Below are 18977 nucleotides of genomic sequence, written 5' to 3'. Positions count from 1 at the left end.
CTAATGTGTTTAGTATATTGGCCAGTGAAGTAATGGAAGATTATCGAAACCATTTACTGTAAAATTGGATTTTATGTCTAATGATTTTACATGTGTTAAACGTCTAAATAGATGCACTTCTGAACTATTGGGATGACTTCATCCCAAAGTACATTTTAAAACCAATGGTGCAATGGCTACCAGCTGATAGTATTCCATGCCTAAAAGCAACATTGACTAGTTGCACTGGTCTGAACCCCATGACCATAATCAGCTTGAGCCTTGGAGACAAATAGGCACCCATCACTCTGCTCTGAAATTTGGTCAGGTGCCCTCATTACTGCTTGGCCCCTCGACAGTGGTGGCATCTGAACTTCAGTCTTTTATCATTACCCTTCCATTATTAAAAATAAATAAATAAATAAAGTTTCCATTTTTAGTTGCATCCATTTTTTTTCATTTATAATGCTTTTCCATTAAATACACACATACATCACAATCATGCCAAGATTCAGAAAGACAAAAACTGAATGTTTTCTCTCATATGCAGAACCTAGACTTAAAATTATACATGTATGTGAGCACATGGGGGGGATCATGAAACTAGAAAGCAGGATCATGAACAGGAGGAAGAGATAGATCTTAAAGAGGAAGAGGACCATGGAATACAGTGGGCACCGGGGCAGTGGTGAGTAGTGCTCAGTTAGCACAAAGTATAGTGACCCATATGCATGAAAATGCCATAACAGAAATCCAGATATCTTAAAATAAGTATTTTAATTTAGAGAGTTTGGTTTTAAAAATAATGCGCACACAGCCTTTGATTTGCATCTGTGTCTTTATTGCTTTTGTGTTCAGTACAAACCCTTTGCTTCAGTGCTGTCTTCCTTTCTGTTCTAGGAATCACTCATTCCAGTCTCCTCCCATTCAAAAGACATCAGAGAGTTTTTATTTTAATAGGCATGCATAGATAAAAGTAGTGAAATAAAAAATGAATGACCCTGCTTCAGGTAAAGAAAACCATATTTAGGAAGAAGAAATTCAAATGATGGGTGAAAATTTTTTAAACATCTGGTCTTAATTTGTTTCTTTTTATTGCTAATTGAAACCAGGTAATCTTGGTAGTAGCTAAACTTCAACAAGTGATGGAGTTCTTGCTGGTGTTATTTAAGAGGTAAAACATATTATGAACTCAATTCTTAAGGTCCACAATCATTTTAACCTCTGGTTTTGCTTTACTGTGATAGGACTGGCCCACACCTCCACGTTCAACTACAGTTAGGATCAGTAACAGCATGAGAATAGGAAACCTGAGGTTTCAAGAAATTTAAGATGCTCGACGGCCATTTTTCTGTGTCTCTACTCATCCATCTATTTCTTCTTCACTGAACCCTTACTACAAAACACTAATTTTATAGAAAAGGTGATTGTTACAAAGGTCAAGTGTGACATCATGCTTCTGTGTTAGATAGTGTCAAAAGGAACCTCGGCTTCTTAGCACGACTTTCATCCCCTTCTAGGTGTTGGAGCCGGGAGCACCAGGAGGAGGCACTCCAGCTCTCTCGGGTCAACTTCCTTTCCTGAAGAGGGCAAGCCCAGAGCCTCACTTGAAGGAGGCCCTCACCACGCGGCCCTTAACTGGCTGCGGAGGGCGCCAGTTCCCCACCAGAGGCACGGGCGGTTCGTTCTCCGCGCTGGCGAAGAGACTGCGCAGCTTGGCCATCTGCAAGGGAAGACAGGCTATTAGAAATCGCTGGTTTTCTGAGCAGGCAAACCACAGACTTAAATTCGGTGATGGTTCCGGAGCCAGCAGCTTCCAGTTCATAAAATAAGTTTTTCCTCAGAACTAGGCTCTCCATGCCCTCCCCTGAATCCCCTTGCAACCTGAATTTCTCAATTTTAAATTGAGGGATCAGTCTCAGCAGCTTAATGACACACCTTTATTCCTAGCAAACAGGAAGCAGAGGAAGGGGATCTCTGTGATTTGGAGGCCAGCCTGGTCTACTAGCTGGGGTTACAGGGAGACCCTGTCTCAAAAAACATAAACTATTATTATTGTTATTATTATTGAAAGGTCAATATGAAGTGTACAATTTACATAGAAGCAGGTGACGATTTAACATATGCATGCACATAAGCTTAATAGGCTTGTACCGTCTAATCAAATCAATTATGTACAGAATTAATTACTTTAAAGAACTAGAAAGAAATTAGAATTATGCTACATGTTAAATTGTAAAGTGACTTTTTTTTTTCTTAAAGGATAAGAAAATAGGAAATTCTTATTAAGAATATTGTGCCTCAGGAGGCAAGATGGCTCAGTGGGTAAGGTGCTTGCTGCCAAGCCTGATGACCTAAGTTTGATTCCTGGACCCACAGGGTGAAAGGAGAACCAACTCCTGCAAGTTGTCCTTGGTCTCCACATGCCCCCACCCCCAACAAATAAATGTACTTTTAAAATTAAAAACAATTATGCCTCTATATTAAAATGTTTTTCAGCTTTCCTTCCTGAGTAAATTTTATTCCGCTTTGAAAACCTTTATGCCAAAGAAAAGACCATTAGATCTGATCCTTGATTTTTTAAAATGTTGATTTAATTTTTTAAAATGTTGATTTTTTAAACTGTTGGGTTGATTTCTTGTACAAGAAATATACAAGCTGTTGTCTTAGGCCAAGGAGCCAGCCAGGTAACGCTGGTTTACTGCTAGAATGCATGTGGGAGGTGGTGAGTCCCTGTGAGACTCATTTCTCTCCTTCTCCATGTCCACACCCTCTTTGCTTTCCCTGAAGTTCTCTCTAGTAAACGTTGCCAGGACATTCTTTAGATGAATGGAAGTAAGGGAGGAGTAAGAAGAGAAGCCAAGAGCTGTTGACCTAGTCAGGCCGCGGCTGGGACTAGGATCCTATACTTCGCTGTGTTTGTGGATAAATTATTGTATGTTTCTGAGCCTCACCTTTATCTACAAAACTGGAGGAATGTGTTTCTATCTACAAAACTGTTGGAATGTGTTTCTCCTTGGAACGACTTTACTAAATACATCCCTTCCACTCCCTTCTCCTCTCCAGGCCTTAATTTGATGCCTGATCTCTTAACCATGCTCACTTCATATTAATCCAAACCGTAAGTGTCCGCCGACCGTAAACCCAATCGTGGTGCACTATCCCACTGGTGTATAAGGATTACATTAATCTGGCACCGTTGGGAAGCTTGGTTTGAGAAAGCTGAACAGGCTGACGGTAATTCTGCAGGGCAAACTGTGAGATGCAGAGGATAAGCGTGCTTTCTGCAGTCCTATTTTCACTTCCGCATCAGCCTTTAGCATTCCTGTTCACACACAGGGCTCTGCGCCAGCGCTGACCTGATCGGAGCTCACGGTCATGGGCTCCTTCAACAGCAACCACACGATGCACTCCTCGCAGGGGGGCGTGGTGAAGGAGCCGTGGTAGGTCCAGTAGTCCCGGCAGGCGGGGAACAGGCAGGACGGGTTGAAGTGCGGGAAAGGAGCCTCCTTGCCCTGGAAGACAAGGCGCGGACACCGTGAGCTCGGTTGTGCACCCTGCGCCCCCTGCAGGCCTCACCGATTCTTAAGAGCCGCATTTCAAAGGCAAAAGAGAAAACAATTGAGAATGGGTTTGTGTTCTGATTTTATCTGTCATGGTTGTTGTGACATTTTACTCCCTGTTTTCATAGGGTGTAGAACTGTAATTCTGTCAGTCCTCTCAGGGGAAACTCACACTGTATCCAAAGTTTAATAGAATTATTTCACGTAAGTTAGTATTTTTGCAAACTTGCATTTTAGTGAATGCTATATTCAGAATACTTCCTTTTTCTACTGTTCAGACTTAAAAGCCGCTACTTAAAATAATCTCAAAGGCAACTAAAATGTGTCTGTTTGTTTGAAAAGTTTACTGTTAATATTTAAATTTTAGAGGTTCTGCCAGGATTTAAAGAGCAGCACTGGGTAGCATGGAGGTCATCAGAGGTCCTGTGTCCACTGTGGGTGGGGGAAAGAGGAGAGACCACTGAACCTCTGACTCACCTACTTCTGGGGAAAAGTCCTTAATCTGACAGGCTGACTGTGGCAAATATGATATATATGACAGTGCTCTAAGAATCAATAATAATCACATTTATTTTTATATGCAAACACAATATATCCATCAAACTTAGTGACAGGCTTTATCTGAAATGTGAAAGATTGTGCTCTGCCTTATGTTTTCTAAGGGAAAATAATTCCTCTTACCTTTGTCTTAATTTTGTCCAGTGCATCAAGGAGAAGCTGGAACTCGCCTTTCTCCCGTCCTATCTGTAAAAAAAATTGAAATGCAATGTGATACTTTTCCCTCCTCCATAATTTAAGATCATCTTAGAAGCTGGTTTGATTCACCCATATGCAGTTAGTGTTTATAAACTTGCCAGAATATCTTGGGCTAAGTCAAACATAAGTTTATTTTTTTCCCCTAAGATTTTAGAATATATGTTTTCTGATCTAAACTTGGATTCCAGTCCTCTGAAGTACAAAACCACAAAATTATATGTTGATCTGGTTCTGTGTCCTTGACTGTTCCTGCAAAGTCATTCATTTTTTAAAAAAGTAAAAGCGAGGGCAGACTATGGATCCCAAAGTAAAATCACTATTTTCCTTTCATTCTCAGCCCACTCAATGAATTCATGCCCTAAAACAAATTAGGTCATTCAAAAAGAAGAAAGCCAGATTTTCACCTCTGGTTTAGCGTCTTGATCAAGTTACCACAAAATTCATGTGTTAACAACACTAAATCCTCTTTAAACCAAAGCTGGCTGAATAACACAGGCATTCCTTGTGCCATCCTAGCCTGGGATCCTGTGGGTGGTAGCCACCTTAAGCCTAGGGGATGTCCAGCCAGGCACATGGCATCACAGAAGTTCCCAGCACTGGCTTTCTGGTTTCCAGTGTGATCAAAATGGAGTAGAGGGAAAAGAAAATGAACACATGCCACCCTCACCCTGGCCCTCTCCTTCACCCTCACTATCATAAGCTCCCTTAACACCTTTGCCCTCACATATCCGTCAAGCATAGGGAGAGTGAAACTCATGGTCCCCTAAGCATTAAGAAGGAACTAATTCTGAGAGAGAAAAAAATGTTATTAATGTCTACTTCACCTTCAGAAAAATGCCAACCACTGCAACTCCATCAGGCTGCTTTAGAGCTTCCCCAAAAGTGTTATACTTTGGATTCCAGTGAACCAGATGAAGCTACAACCATAAAGCACAGGTCAGGAGGTAAATTTTTAGAATAAGGAAATAAACAGAAAGTTGTTCACAAGAGACCCAAACCTGTACTGTCTCAAAGTTGTTACTTAACACTCATAGAAGTTGATACAATTCTAAATATTAACATGCACTACTTTGGTAAAAGTTTACTAGTCAAATAAAAAGTGTTTGAAACCATTTACCTCCTCTTAGTCAGAGCTCCAGAGTCTGGCAACAACCTTATCTTAATTTAGAACATGAACACAAGTTAAGTTAATCAAGTTTCCCATATTGAGTTACTTAGAATTGCAGGGGAACATAATAGTTTGTAACTGTTAAAAAATTTTATTCAAGATCAAATGTGTGAATTAATTCCATGCACAAAAGTCACACTTAAAGCCTTTCCCCCGTTAGGAAAAAAATAGCCTGAACTGTCCTCATGGGGAGAGAGAATGAATAGCAGGAAGGCATTCTCAATCATTTCTCTCTTGCCACTAGCTCTCTAGATTAGGGGTAGGAAATGGAATGAGTCTATGGCCATACCACCCTGAATGCACCCGATATCATCTGACTGTCGACATCAACCAGGGTCAGACCTGGTTAGTACTTTGAGTTTCCTGGAGTTTCATTTAGCTGATAGTAAAGTGCCTAGTGATGCTGCCAACCAGAACATCCACAGTGTGCCTCCACATTCCCATCCCAGCCCTGTGCTCACCAGTGGCTGCCCTTGGAAAAGAGTGGTGTGGAAACTGAACCGCTGCTCACTCTAGGGTAGCTGCTATACGAACTTTGTTTTTTAGTGAAAACAATAAGTGGCTTGTCTTATTCTATTTGAAATTTGGTGCCTTAATATGAGCTATACTCACATGTAGTCTCCCTCATTAGAAAATGAGCATTATCCATAATTAATAAATTCTATTTTTTTGAATTACTGTATACTCATAAACAAGGCATCTAATGGCAGCTTGCATAAAAAATACCAGGTTTAGCACTCATCCACTGTGTGCCTTTAATATGTCATATTTCCGTGCCTCGGTGGCCTCATCTGTAACCTCTTTCATAAGGCTGTCGAAAAGATCAAATGTATTATGCAAGCACTTCACAAGTGTTGGCTGTCCTTACTGTTCTGATTCCATTCAGGATGATGGCCAATTTCTCAAGAAAAGGTTATATAGGATGCTGACCCACCTGCCTTCTCCTCTCTGGGCCTAGAATCTTTATGCTAAAACTACTGTTCACAGACAGGGGCTTGAAGCAGAAACAGTGCTGCAGCTGCTTTTAATTTTCCACTTTTGACTGTGGGAGACCCAGAGTAGATTGGGAAGTTCCTCCTACCTCTGCCGCATATTTCACTCCATCCACTGTGTGCTCAGAGCCATGGTCATCCGAGGAGCCCCAGTGAAGATGGAATTGGCGAAGTCGGTAGGGTCCAGAGAGAGGACCACCCCTCAGCACTGTGAGTCAAATAAGTGACTGGTGAGTTCACCAGTCTCTGCAGAAACCCACCTGAATGAAACAGATATTTTGCAGACAAGGCTCCATGGGTAACAAGTGTCACCTGATGGGCAGATGAAGCCATCTCCAAAGACTCCAGAGTGCTTACAATACGAAGTAAGAATATATCAAAATAAGAGAATTTTCTTTCCTCTTTAATTTTGTTTGCTCATCTTGTTATTTTTGAAATGTTATTTTAACACTTTGGAATCAAATTAAAATACAAGATGTGCTATAGGGAGTCACGCACCCCAAGAACAGGTTAGTAGTACAGTACTCTTGGGAAAAATTGGACAATTGACAGCAAGGCAGATTTAAATACCATTTCTGACTGCACCCCTTCAGAGCTGTGTGATCTCAAGCAAGCAGATCTACTTCTCTGAACTTGCCTTTACATCTCTAAGAAGCTGATAATAATTCCACACTTTGAGAACTGCTGTGAGGACTAACTGAGATTAAGTACCTTAATGGTGCTCATCACAGTGCCTTCTCACAGAGCAAGCAGCGATTCCTTCTTGTTTTACTTTCAGCTCTACTTTTCCTTAAGATGAAAAGCAAGAACTTTCATCCACATCTACTCAAATCTCATGAAAGAAAGATTTAGAAATTTCCCAGGAAACCAATCAGTGTGGACTGCTGAATGGGACCATCTTGGTGATTTAGCCTTGTAGTACAGCATCTGTCTCAATCTCTCACTTGATTTGGTCTCAATTCATTCCATGTGGAGAGTAATGTAAAGGCTCAAATACCTTCCAAAGGATACTGAAAACTACATTGAAACCCTAAAATCAAGATTTAGCAGCATGAGTTAGATGAAAACAGCATTCTAAGGCAAACTATTTTGGAAATGATTGTCTGCTCTGACACAGGGAAACCCACCAGGTAGATTGAAAACTATAATGCCTAGGTTTGAGTGAGCTTGGTCCTCTGGGAATTAAGTGATTTGAGTCACTGTATTGTCTTGCCCATTGTTGGGAATAGCCATTATCTGGATATGTGAGTCCCATTTATTGGAGTAAACCATATGAACTTGCCAATATTTAACTACCTTTGTATATAAAAATAGTATTTTCATGTATTTCTTTCTAATGAGTACTCTGATTTTGTTGTTTTTCCTTCCAAATACAGCTTAAGTTTTTTAAGGCAAAGGGGAAAAGAAAACATGAAAACATTGTTCAAGGAATTATAAGCTTTTGTCTTCTTCTTCTTTGCCTGGAAGTCACAATTTTATTCAATACAACATCCTTAAGGAGATTAATTTATATATTTCAGTAAGGAAAATTTTAGCTCTATCAGGAACATGGTTCTAGGAAAGTGTATTCTTAGTTCCTAAAGGATAATTCTTAAACTCATTTACAATAAAATAGGTGTTATGTTGTTGTTGTTTTGTTTTGTTTGGGGGGTTGTTGGCTTTTTTGTTTGTTTTTAGCCCAGGCTGGCCTAGAACTATTGCATAGAACATTCTAGCCTCACATTTGTGGAAATCCTCCTGCCTCTGCCTCCTGAGTGCTGGGATTACAGGTGTGAACCACCAGGTCTGTCTGAAATAAAGCATTTTAAATTAACCTTCTTTTTTTTTCATAGATTGCTTGCTGGTGTAGGTTAATTTTTTTTAATCATATGTTTTTTTTTTTTTCCAAATTTTGAACAAACATTGACCCAAGAAGAAATGATCAGCTCCATCAGGAATACTCACCAGAAAGATTCTTCAGATGAATACCAGTGAAGCCCTGAAGCCAGGTCACCTAGACTCAAACAGTGGCCCTACTCTGTCCCAGCTACCAGGGAAAGAAAGTACCCATTGTATTTCTTGCTATGTTGGGGAGCCTGTTATGCAGACCATCAGAAATATAAGAACCTCAGGTCTCCCTTGGCAGTCAGAAAGTCCATGTGGACTCCCTGTCATCATGACCCATCCTACTGTCTCAGGAGTATATCGCCAACATTTACCTTGGGCACAAGGCCATTTTGCAACAACAGAGTGACCAAAGTAAGAGGGTGTGACATTCTTCCTCAATGCATAAATATAATTCTTTACAACTAAAGCCAAGCTGAATGGCATCTCCATTTCAGGGATAAAGTTCCCCATTAATTCCATTACTGTGTCATAAATCACATCTTGTCAGTAGATACTGAAAACATCCGTCCAGCCCTTTTTAAATGCTTTACTTACTGGACCTGTCATAGGTATCATCAAACACAACTCTGCATGTCTTCCCGTTGTTCAAGATGGTTTTGGCAGAGCCGGGATCGTAAGAGGCTGACCAGGGCTGCAGAGAAGGATCATGCTTGATGTCTTTAGTATGTAGCTCAATGGGTGACTGGTTGTCCCCCTTGGCAATCGGATAAAGTTCGTGCCAGTGCTCGGGACCTAGGAAGTGAAGGTAAGAGGATTTTATAGTACAACTCAAGACCTCTTTCTAATCGAATAAGCCAGCAACATAAACAGAGGCCAAAGAGTGATTTCAGAAGGTTCTTGGGTCCAGATTGAGCAATATAGCACTTTGCATTTAAAACCTATTCATAGCTTTGCTTGTTTATACCTGGAGACTATTTTCATCTGTGCATTCCTTCCACTGGCTTGGGAAAACATATGACCTGCAAACCTTGTCTTTGAAATGGATTCACACATGGAACACATACATTTTTTTCATTACTTTTTGGATCTCAGAGGATACTACTGCTTTTTCCCCCATTCCTGAGGCTGACTCCATATGCAAAGCAGAGATTCTTACCAGCATCAGGCTTAGAGAACAAACACTTGATCAGTGTCACAGAGTAAGATATAACCAGACCTGATCTTGGGTTGGCTTCTCAGTCAGAGGCAACTGGCCTTAGGCAAGTTACTGAGATTCCCTTAGCTTCAGATTCCTCCAAAGGAAATAATAGCTCCATGGGGGGAGAGAGAATAAAATGGGTAGTGTTAAAAGGAAGAGCAGCATGTGGCACCTGGAAAGTGCTTGATAAATGCTAGTTCTTACCCCACTCCTACCCACTTTTTCCAGTGCCCCCTCTACGCCCCTGCTTCCTGTGCAATGCTAGGGGCCACCCTGCAGTGTTCCGGCCCACTCACCATTGTGGCTGGCATAGCCCCACTCTTTGGCCATGATCGTCTTTGTGTTTCTCCACGCTGGACAGCTCCCACCTTCTCTCTCCTGTTGTCCTACAGAGTCCCCAAGAGCCCTGTCTTTTATACAGATCTCTTGCAAGCTGCATGGCCTTATTAGGCCAGCGGGGTGGGGCAGGGGGCTAAACTGGACTGGGGTAGTATTCGGAAGGCGGGGCGGGGGAAGCCAATGAATTACAAGACCTGGACAGCTGTCCGGGTGAGAGGGCGGCGGTCCCCCTCCCTGGCTCTCCCGGGAGACTTGGCTCCTGCTCTTGCATCTCTCCCTGTCTCCCGAAGCTGCAAGGCTTTCTAAGAGAGCTGACTCTGGACTGGTGCTGCTTCCCTCCCCTCTTTCAAGCACTTGGGGGTCTAGGGGATACTTGTGGGGGCCGAGGCTGCGGGTGCTAAGGCCCCTTAGCCAGCCGCTAAAAGCTGCACACGCAGTTCTTGCAGCCTCACTTAGAAGTCCCTTTTACCTCAGGCTGGGACCTGCTGCCTTCTCTGGACGCTGGAGTTCCTTTCCCTGTAGGGGTCCGGTTACCTTGGCGGGAAAGAATTCTGAACCTCTGGCCCTGCTTAACTCCGTTGCAGAAAACTCAGAAAATCCCAGGAGCAGAGATGGGAAGGAGGCCGGGACTACAGGCTGTCGGGTTAGGTTATCCTTAAAGAGATGATTCTCTCAGACAGACCGTGCCAGGCAGGACACACATCCAGCTTTTTGTCCAGCCGGACACCACCGAGTGCGGAGGGCAGGAAGAGACTCTGGCACCTCAGTCTCAAAAAGCAACAGTCTGGGACTGAGCCACACGCGGAGCTGTGCTCTGCTCAGCTCGGACACGGAGAATAGCTGGAACATTGAAAGGGTCCCGTCATAAAATTAGTACACTTTCTAAAACATTATTTCACTCTCCAAGACATAATGAAAGACTGGGCAAAAAGGAGGAAAAAGGCTTACAGAATCGGTTTGCGGGGAGCTTGTTTATTTTCTCAGGGTCTCAAAGTGTTTCTTAATAAAATGAGCCACATAAAAGGAGACTAAAACTAGCATATTCCATATACACATGGCAAAATTATAACTTAAAATGTCTAGTTAAGGTTCACATTTAAAAAGTCAGTATAGTAGACATTTGCAATTTTATACATATATTATAAAATTCCTTGTTTGGAGCCAGGAGTGGTGGTGCACACCTATAATCCCAGCACTCCCCGGGAGGCAGAGACAGGCAGATTTCTGTGAGTTCCAGAACAGCCTGGTCTACATAGTGAGTTCCAGGCCAGCTGGGGCTACAGGAAGACCCTGTCTCAAAAAGGCTGAAAAACAGAAACAAAAAACAAAAAAGAAAAACCCAAAAGAAGAAAAAAATTTATTGTATGGGCAGGAATATTGTTTAAAAAGGCAAGAAACACATTTCCAAGCTGTATTGAACAAGATTCTGTGTACATTTTATCACTTTGACTTTTATTTATGGCTTTATTTTATTTTATTTTATTTTTTTGTACTAAATGACTGCAAAACCTGAAAAGGAACTCTCTCATCACAGCTAAGACAGCTCGTTGGCCAGGCATGTGGAATGACTGACCGCACTCATAACCTGGACGCCAGAGGAGTCAATCCCCAGGGTATTTTTGTGACCAGGATTACTTGATCCACACAATAGCACTGTGGAATCTGGAACCTAGGCAGTTTGGAAAACCCAAGCAAGCACAGGGAACCAAATACCCTAGCTCTGAGCTCAGACACTCTAAGTTCCATTAGAGGGGTGGTACCTAGCCAGGTTTCTAACTCCCTGTGATAACTGCTGCTGTGTTTGGGGTTGATAGAGGTGCTTTAAATTGCTTGCTAGCTCCATGGTTATTAGTGTAAGCCATAATCTCATTCCAGTTCATCAACTGTGACTCATAACTTACTAGACCTCATAATTACCACAATAGTTTCGATATTGATATTAATATTGAGGTAAAATAGGAAAGGAATGAATACATGCATTTATACCAAATCCATCTAAGAATTAATCTTGCTACTACTGTTTATGCCTACAATTTCTTTTTAAAAGGTTTATTTGTAATTCAACAATGCACACAATGGGACATAATTTCAAAAAGTATTAGGTAGAATTTGCAAAAGAAATTTCTAACAACATTAGAAAACTGGTTTTGAAAACAGTACTTGATATTTTTATTGCATTGTCTTTTAAGAAATTAATGAAAACTATAATTTAACATAATAAAAAATTAGTAACTTTAGATTATAATAGATTTTCAGAGACCTCCTCTGAAATCATTTGCAAATAAATTTTCAAAAAACCTCATCTACAAACTTATCATCTGCATCTTGATTTACTTCAACCTGCTTGACTCTAAATTTCAAAATTATCCACAGAGAAAGAGATGATTCTAAATTGTGCCCAAGACTTGGAGATTTTCTGGAACTGATTTGAAATAGAACACTGTTAGGTACACATCAAAACAAATTGGGCCAGGAAACAAAAAGAGCTATTGATAATTGATTATAAACTACCTCCTCCTATTCTTCCAGTAGCATCATTAGAAAGTTAACATAGTGGACAATTTTCAGGATTTTGCTCCAAAAATGGGACATAGAGATCAGAGAAAAAAAAAGAGAGAAAACTTAGGTTAAGAGGAGTCTTTGGGAGGCAAATGTTATATGAATACAGAAATTTTCAACTAGATAATAGCAAACTGTGAATTTAAAAGCTTTAAAATGATAGCATTTAGATGTATTTAGATATCTATTAGATAAATATAATTTACCAGTTCATTGTGCAAAGATGCCATGTCATACAACTAACTCAAATTTTTCACAAATTGATATCATTTCATGTTTGCATTGCATTGTTGAAAGTGAAAAGTGAAGGTGAGGCACGTAGCTCAAATGCAGAGCATTTGCCTAGTATGCACAAGACTCTGGATGCAGCCTCCAGGAACACACACACACATACTCACACACACAAAGCTAAGACAGGCATAGTGAATCATGCCTACTAATTCTAGAACTTTAGATTTGGGGTCTGGGGTAAGAGGATCATAAGTTTGAGGCAGCCTGGGCTACACAGTGAGTTCAAGGTCAATCTGGGCTATATACTGAGACCCTGTTTAAAAACAACCAAAGAGGAAAAAAAATCAAGCACTTGTTTACTTATTCACCTCTGAGATCAAAGCACCAACTGGATTTGAAGTAACTGAATAATTTAGCTTAAATATTGTATTACAGGAACATGCCTTTTCTACTACTTTTTGGAAGAATAAGTTCTAGGACAGGAATATAAAAGTGGGTAATAAAAATAAAAATTTTAATTAATCTATTTCACTGCAATAAATATCCTGACTTTGACCTTCCTTCTCCTCATTGTTAGTTAAAGTTTGGCTAATGATATTCTACAGGAAAATGACAGGCCCAGCTCCTGAGTTTGCCACCAGTGACAGCTGGGCTGTTTGGATCAGATCCTACATTTGGTCCCTGTCCATGGCAAGGTTGTAGGAGAACAGCCTGGATTCCTACCCCTTATGGGATGTGTGGTGTGAAGCTGGTCACTGTTTTTGAGAGTGGGAACAGGAATCTCAGGATGAAGTCCTCCTAGATCTACCCAGAAAGAGCTGGTCATCAGGGTGGATAAACTCAAACTGGTTTCTTCCAAATATAAATTGTTATATTAAAATATAGTAATAGAGCATTAAATGAAGAAAAATTTATTAAACTTTTTGATGTGTTTTCTTAGGATCAAATGTGGATCATCAAGTCTAGGTTTTAATAACTGAATAATAGTACTTGCTTGTAGAATTAACGGGTAGAATTTTGTTTTGTTTTGATATTTCAGAAGCATTTAGGTGGCCATTTGCCCCCATTTTCCTTTGGCCTTTGGTGCTTCAGTGGGAAATGAAGGCACTAAAGGACTATAAAACAAGTTAAGTGCTTTATAAGTGCCTGCCTTACAAGGTTCTTGTGAGGCTTAAATGAAATAACATATAAAGTGCTCAACATAGCTTAGGACAGTACAGTGAGCACTCAGCAAAGTGAGTGTCCTTCCTTGCTAACTATATTTAATGTCTTTCTGCGTAGTCACCTACCCTAAATAATCCTTGCTCTTATTAGCCATAAACAGTGTCTTCCTTGAAAGTTGCAAAGCCTAGGTACTAACTCGCAGACATCATGAGATGAAGGGCACATCTTGTCTGTGTGAAATAAACATCAATACTCACAGCATGCACTGTTTCCTGAAAACTGGAACTGCTTGGACTAATCGCTTGTTGGCCCTTTTCACCATGGCAATCATAGCAAATCTTTCATTCACAGAGGATCAATTGTACACAAAATACATCATAAACTGTGATAAGACCTCAAAGCATGTAGGTCTTACAAGGCTTAAAACTTGTCAGGCTACTTGATAAACAATTTTTAATGTTATAAATATTTCTGAATTTATACTCTTCCTAATGGACTGCCAGGTGTTTTCAGAAGCCTAGCACACCAGCTCTTCACCTACCCTTTATTGCAGTTATAGAACATCCTTTAGCCTTCCCGTAAAGCATTTTGTTCTTCCTTATTGTGTGCCTTTTCTCACATTTTCCTTTGGCTCAGCTACTCTTTCCCTTTTCTGTACCTGAGAGTTCAAAACTGTTTATGTCAGCAATTACAAAGACTGTGTTGCATATATAAAAAGGTTTATTTTATTTATTATTTTTATTTTATGTGTATGAGTGTTATGCCTGCATGATAAGTAAGTGCACCTGTGTCATGCAATGCCCGCAAAGGACAGAAGAGGCTGTCGGATCCTCTGGAGCTGGAGTTACAGTTGTTAGCTGCCATGTGGGTGCTGGGATTCGAACCCGGATCTTCTGCAAGAACAGTGTTCTTAACTGCTGAGCCATCTCTCCAGCCCCAACGCTGTTGTCTTTAACATCAGTTAGTGTGTTAAACCCATTGTCTTTGTTCTAGCTGACATTCTAACTCAAGACCAAGTCATTTGTTGGGGTTGTATTGACTTCTGTTGAGAGAGAAGAAGAAATACTGATGTAAATTATTTTTGCTTCATACACCAACCTCACTTCTTTAAGAGCTAGAAGAAGTAAATCTTGATTCCCCTCCTGGTGTTCTCTGCTTGAGTTTGCATAGGTCTTATGAATGCTGATACCATTACTGTAGGTTCATATGAGTAGAGTTCCAGGATCTAGTAGGACTCTATTTCTATATGGTCATATACCTCCTCCCTGACAGACATTGGCATTTTTAGACAGCTCTTGCAATGCCTTTAGTTTTACATGATTTAAAACCATTAATTAATCCTATTACATTGTGTTTTTCAAGGTCACAAGAAAATAATACTGTATTATCTGGAGATGTTGGACTGGAAAGCTGAATCAAGGTGAATGGCAAAGGGCCTGATCACATAAGCAAAGCTCAATGAGGCTGTTTCCTCTCAGAGAGGAATGTCTTGGTTCCGCATAGCTAACTACATTGTCTTCCAGAGCTGTATTTCCTTTTCAGTGATACTTGTTAACAAAGGAGTCTCTGGCTTGAGAAAATTCACCTAGGGATTTCATATTAGTTTAAAGTTATTTAAGCACCAAGTAGGAAACCCTGTGTTACTATGTAACTGCTAGATTTCAGTTGCCTGCAATTTATAATCTAGGTTAACATAATATTACAACAATTAGTTTCTTTAAAAAAGTTATGAGTTCCAGGAATGGAATGAGTAAAACAAAAGAAGCAGCACAATTATCTGGCCATTTGTGGACTTTTGTATTTATTGCTTCATTGATGAGTGTTAAGAGATCCATTAGTATTCTCTCTACCACATGTTCCAGACCCTCCTCAAGGCAACCAAGATACCTTCTGTCTCATTCCTTAGGCCATACAACTTTTTTGTTAGTTAATATTTATAAATGTCTACAAGTGGAACAACTGGAAAGCATACCTACACTGCAGAGCCAAGAAAATGTCAATCCGAACAAACAGGCTCTGTGGGAATACAGTGGGTTGGCAGGGAGGGGGTCAGACATTGTGCTTCAGAGAGACCAGAGTGTCCAGTGCTGGCTTGAAGCAGCTCCACCCTGCTACTTTCCACCATTAAGCCCTCATTAAACTCTGAGGTTCTGCTGACATTGACCCTAAGGGCAGTTTATACCTCTGGACTACCAGAGCCTCAGTCCTCAAGAGTGAGGATTCTAACTAAATATTTGGTTTTAGCTTCACATACATAATCATTTATTATTAACATTAAAGACATTCTTTTCAGAAGGTACCAGGTACAGAACAAAAACAGTTCATAGAGAAATTTCCACTAAGATGAAAAGGATGAACCTGGCTGGCCCTGTGGGCAGAAGCACACATGAATTCCTTGCTCACAGCCAGACTGATGCAAAAGGCTGTTCCAAGATAAACAGGGCTAGCCTCCCCATTTGGCAGCCACTGTATTCGGACTCACAAGTACTTTTCTAAGATATTCTTTCTTTCACACAGGGATCAGAAGTGAACCTGAGAGGTACAGCTGGTCAGATCTTTCATCTTTGACCTAAGTCTGAGACTTCCCACTTTGATATCTGACTGAGAAAATGAGCAATAGGCATTGTTGGCTGGAGTTCAGGGCTTCCAGTGCAACCAACAACACCGCCTAGTTCACAGGGGTGATGAGAGAAAGAAATGGCCACCTGGTCACTTTTCCCTGGGCACAAATAAGAGTTGGCATAACCTCTGAACTGAACTTTTTAAAGTCCATTACTTCTGATACAGGACCAATCAGCTACTCACACTTTTGAATTCCTGAAATGTTATATTACTTAAGACTTTGTTGACTTTTTTAAAGGTCTCATTATTGAAGGAAATGAAGGAATATCTCTCTTGAGTATTGACAAATTTGAAAAACTTATCTATTATTATTTTCTCTGTAAAGAGTTTTATTGTTCTTCTCACAAGGACAGAGAGAAAAATATTCAAAAATGAAAGCATTTATTTACACCAAAAACATAAATCATAAAAATTATTTTATAAGCTTAACATGCTTTGACTTGAGCATATATCTTTTAAATTAGACTTTTCTGTGGATGAAAATATCATAGATCTTAGCATAAATCTTCAGTATCTGTGAAATCACTCTTGTCAACCAACAAACACATTTTGAGGTTACTATCTTCTATTCTGCAAGTTTTAACTCATTACAGTGTAGAAGTATATGTCTTTTGTTAAATGGCTAGACACTGTCTTATAGTTTTTGTCATAGGTGACTTATAGTATACCCATTGCTTATTACTGCAGAGATCCATATGGTTACCTACACATTAGACTCAATCTGTTTCAAGTGGAATAATATTATAACAGCATCCATTGGGCTCCAGAGATATATTCCAGTAATTATAATTGAATGAACACTATTCATTTATTCATATATTCAGTACATTTATTTACTGTTCTTATATATTAGGCTTTGTTCTAGGCATCAGGGATATATTAATGAATAAAAGGAAAGTATCCTTCATTGAGCTTATGTTCTGGTTGGGTGTTCTGACAAAAAACAAGAGACAGATAACCTGTGGTTTGTGATTCATCCTAGAAAAAAGGCTGAACTAAGGAACAATGTACTAGGGAGACCAGAAAGGAGAGATCCTCTTTAAACATAACTATGGAAGTATTCCAGAAAAGATAAAATCAAAGAACTAACACTTGGAAAGGCATTAATCATTTGAAGAGTTCAGGGAAGGGCAGCTTCAGTAGAGGGAACTCAAAGAACTCTATGTCTAGAAGGTGTTGATCTAGAGAGAAGGTGGCACAAGGAGAACTTGGGGAGAATGGTGGGCACAGGCCATGCAGGCCCTGAAGCTCACAGTGAACAGCTGGTTTTTCACATTGGTGCAATGGTGAGCTGAACAGTGTAAAGCAAAGGAGAGGCACAACCTGACTCACATCTGTAATTCACTGTGGCTGAGACAGGGGATGAGGAAAAGTGGAGGCAGATAGAAAGCAGGGCACAGTAATTTGCATTACAATGGTTTTAGTAAAATATTTCCTTCATATGACTAAGTTAACAATCTCCTAGAGTTTATGAAATCATTAATGAGAATTGTATGGTTATACATAGAAGTGACAAAAAAAGAAAGAAAAACAAAACGAAGAAACAAAATTCAATTCTGGATTTCAAAGTGGACACCATTAAAACAAGACAGAAATACAGAAAATTGTCTTGGTTTCCTCTTCATTAGGAGATGCAGAGTGGCTTCCAGTGAGAGGTGATTAGGAAATTACTGATACTTCCCTCAGTCATCTGCATTTTACCGCTTGTCCTAAAATATTTCTAACAGATATAGAATAGGGCACACAGTGATGGAGAAACACAAAGGTCCCCAGATCCATGCCCTGCTCAGAGATTCACCTATAGCAAGACATGGAGATACTAGAATAAGCATTGTCTGTGTGTCTCTTGTATTTATGTACTTACTTAGATACTTTTAAAATTAAATTAGGAAGACTTCAAAACCTTGAAATTAAGAGATAGAATGCAGAGCTTCAGGTATCTGAGGCTTGGACCAACTCTGTTCTTACTTAGGGCTACTAAACCCTGGAGCTTTGGCTTCTTCACTGAGATAGAGACGTGTCTGTATCTTTAAGAATTGCAAGAATACAAGCAAAGAGTGACATGAGCAAGATGATGGAGTAGATGATCCCTTCATACAGCCCCAATAATCACAGCATTATCCAGGAATAAGAATAGGTCTGAAATGGTTCAGGAGCCTTCTTAAGAAGCTGCAACAACATAATGTACCAAAACCCTAAGAACAACCACACAAAAGAGCTTAAAGAATTGTTTCATTGTATATTATCTAATTGCCCGGGCCAGCACAGCTCAGTACCAAGGGGAACATAGCTCCCTCACTGGAGAAAAGAGAGTAGAGTGGATGATCAACCTTCTCAGCCAGGTCACAAGCAATACCAGTATAGCTGAGACAGCTGGTTACACCTCATGACAAAGAATGTAGGGATGTCCATTGCAGATAGTGTAGGAGACATCCTCAGTGATACACTCTGCAGCAACACGGCTGAAGACTTCAATGGCGATCAAGGTCCCTATGAACCCTTGGCAGCTTTCGCTATCAGGGACCACACAGTGCCTACTGTAACCTCACGCCTTCTCTATAGTAGAGCCCATAGCTTTT

The 18977-nt window shown here is 40.2% G+C and overlaps 1 protein-coding gene across 1 annotated transcript; it reads right to left on the bottom strand.

The window, feature by feature from the left end:
- Window positions 1–812: 812 nt before the first annotated feature.
- Window positions 813–9864, bottom strand: Ca3 (carbonic anhydrase 3). The gene is made up of 7 exons (XM_008836914.3): window positions 9780–9864; window positions 8880–9077; window positions 6548–6666; window positions 5123–5215; window positions 4224–4286; window positions 3339–3494; window positions 813–1702 (listed from the first exon to the last, which is right to left on the bottom strand). Exons 1-7 carry the CDS (start codon window positions 9811–9813, stop codon window positions 1583–1585), a joined length of 783 nt encoding a protein of 260 aa, XP_008835136.1. The 5' UTR covers window positions 9814–9864; the 3' UTR covers window positions 813–1582.
- Window positions 9865–18977: the final 9113 nt, after the last annotated feature.

This window comes from Nannospalax galili, unplaced genomic scaffold (genome assembly GCF_000622305.1).
Source record: "Nannospalax galili isolate Female #2095 unplaced genomic scaffold, S.galili_v1.0 scaffold370, whole genome shotgun sequence".
Classification (NCBI taxonomy): Eukaryota; Metazoa; Chordata; class Mammalia; order Rodentia; family Spalacidae; genus Nannospalax; species Nannospalax galili.
This window is presented reverse-complemented; position numbering and strand designations above follow the sequence as displayed.

What these genes read in the sequence shown, in the direction of transcription:
- Ca3 (XM_008836914.3), bottom strand. Translation starts at nt 9,813, where the DNA reads ATGGCCAAAGAGTGGGGCTATGCCAGCCACAATG. An exon ending in TGGACAAAATTAAGACAAAG is followed by an intron (nt 3,495 to 4,223) that starts GTAAGAGGAATT and finishes CTTGTCTTCCAG; the next exon opens with GGCAAGGAGGCTCCTTTCCC. An exon ending in TGACCGTGAGCTCCGATCAG is followed by an intron (nt 1,703 to 3,338) that starts GTCAGCGCTGGC and finishes CTTCCCTTGCAG; the next exon opens with ATGGCCAAGCTGCGCAGTCT.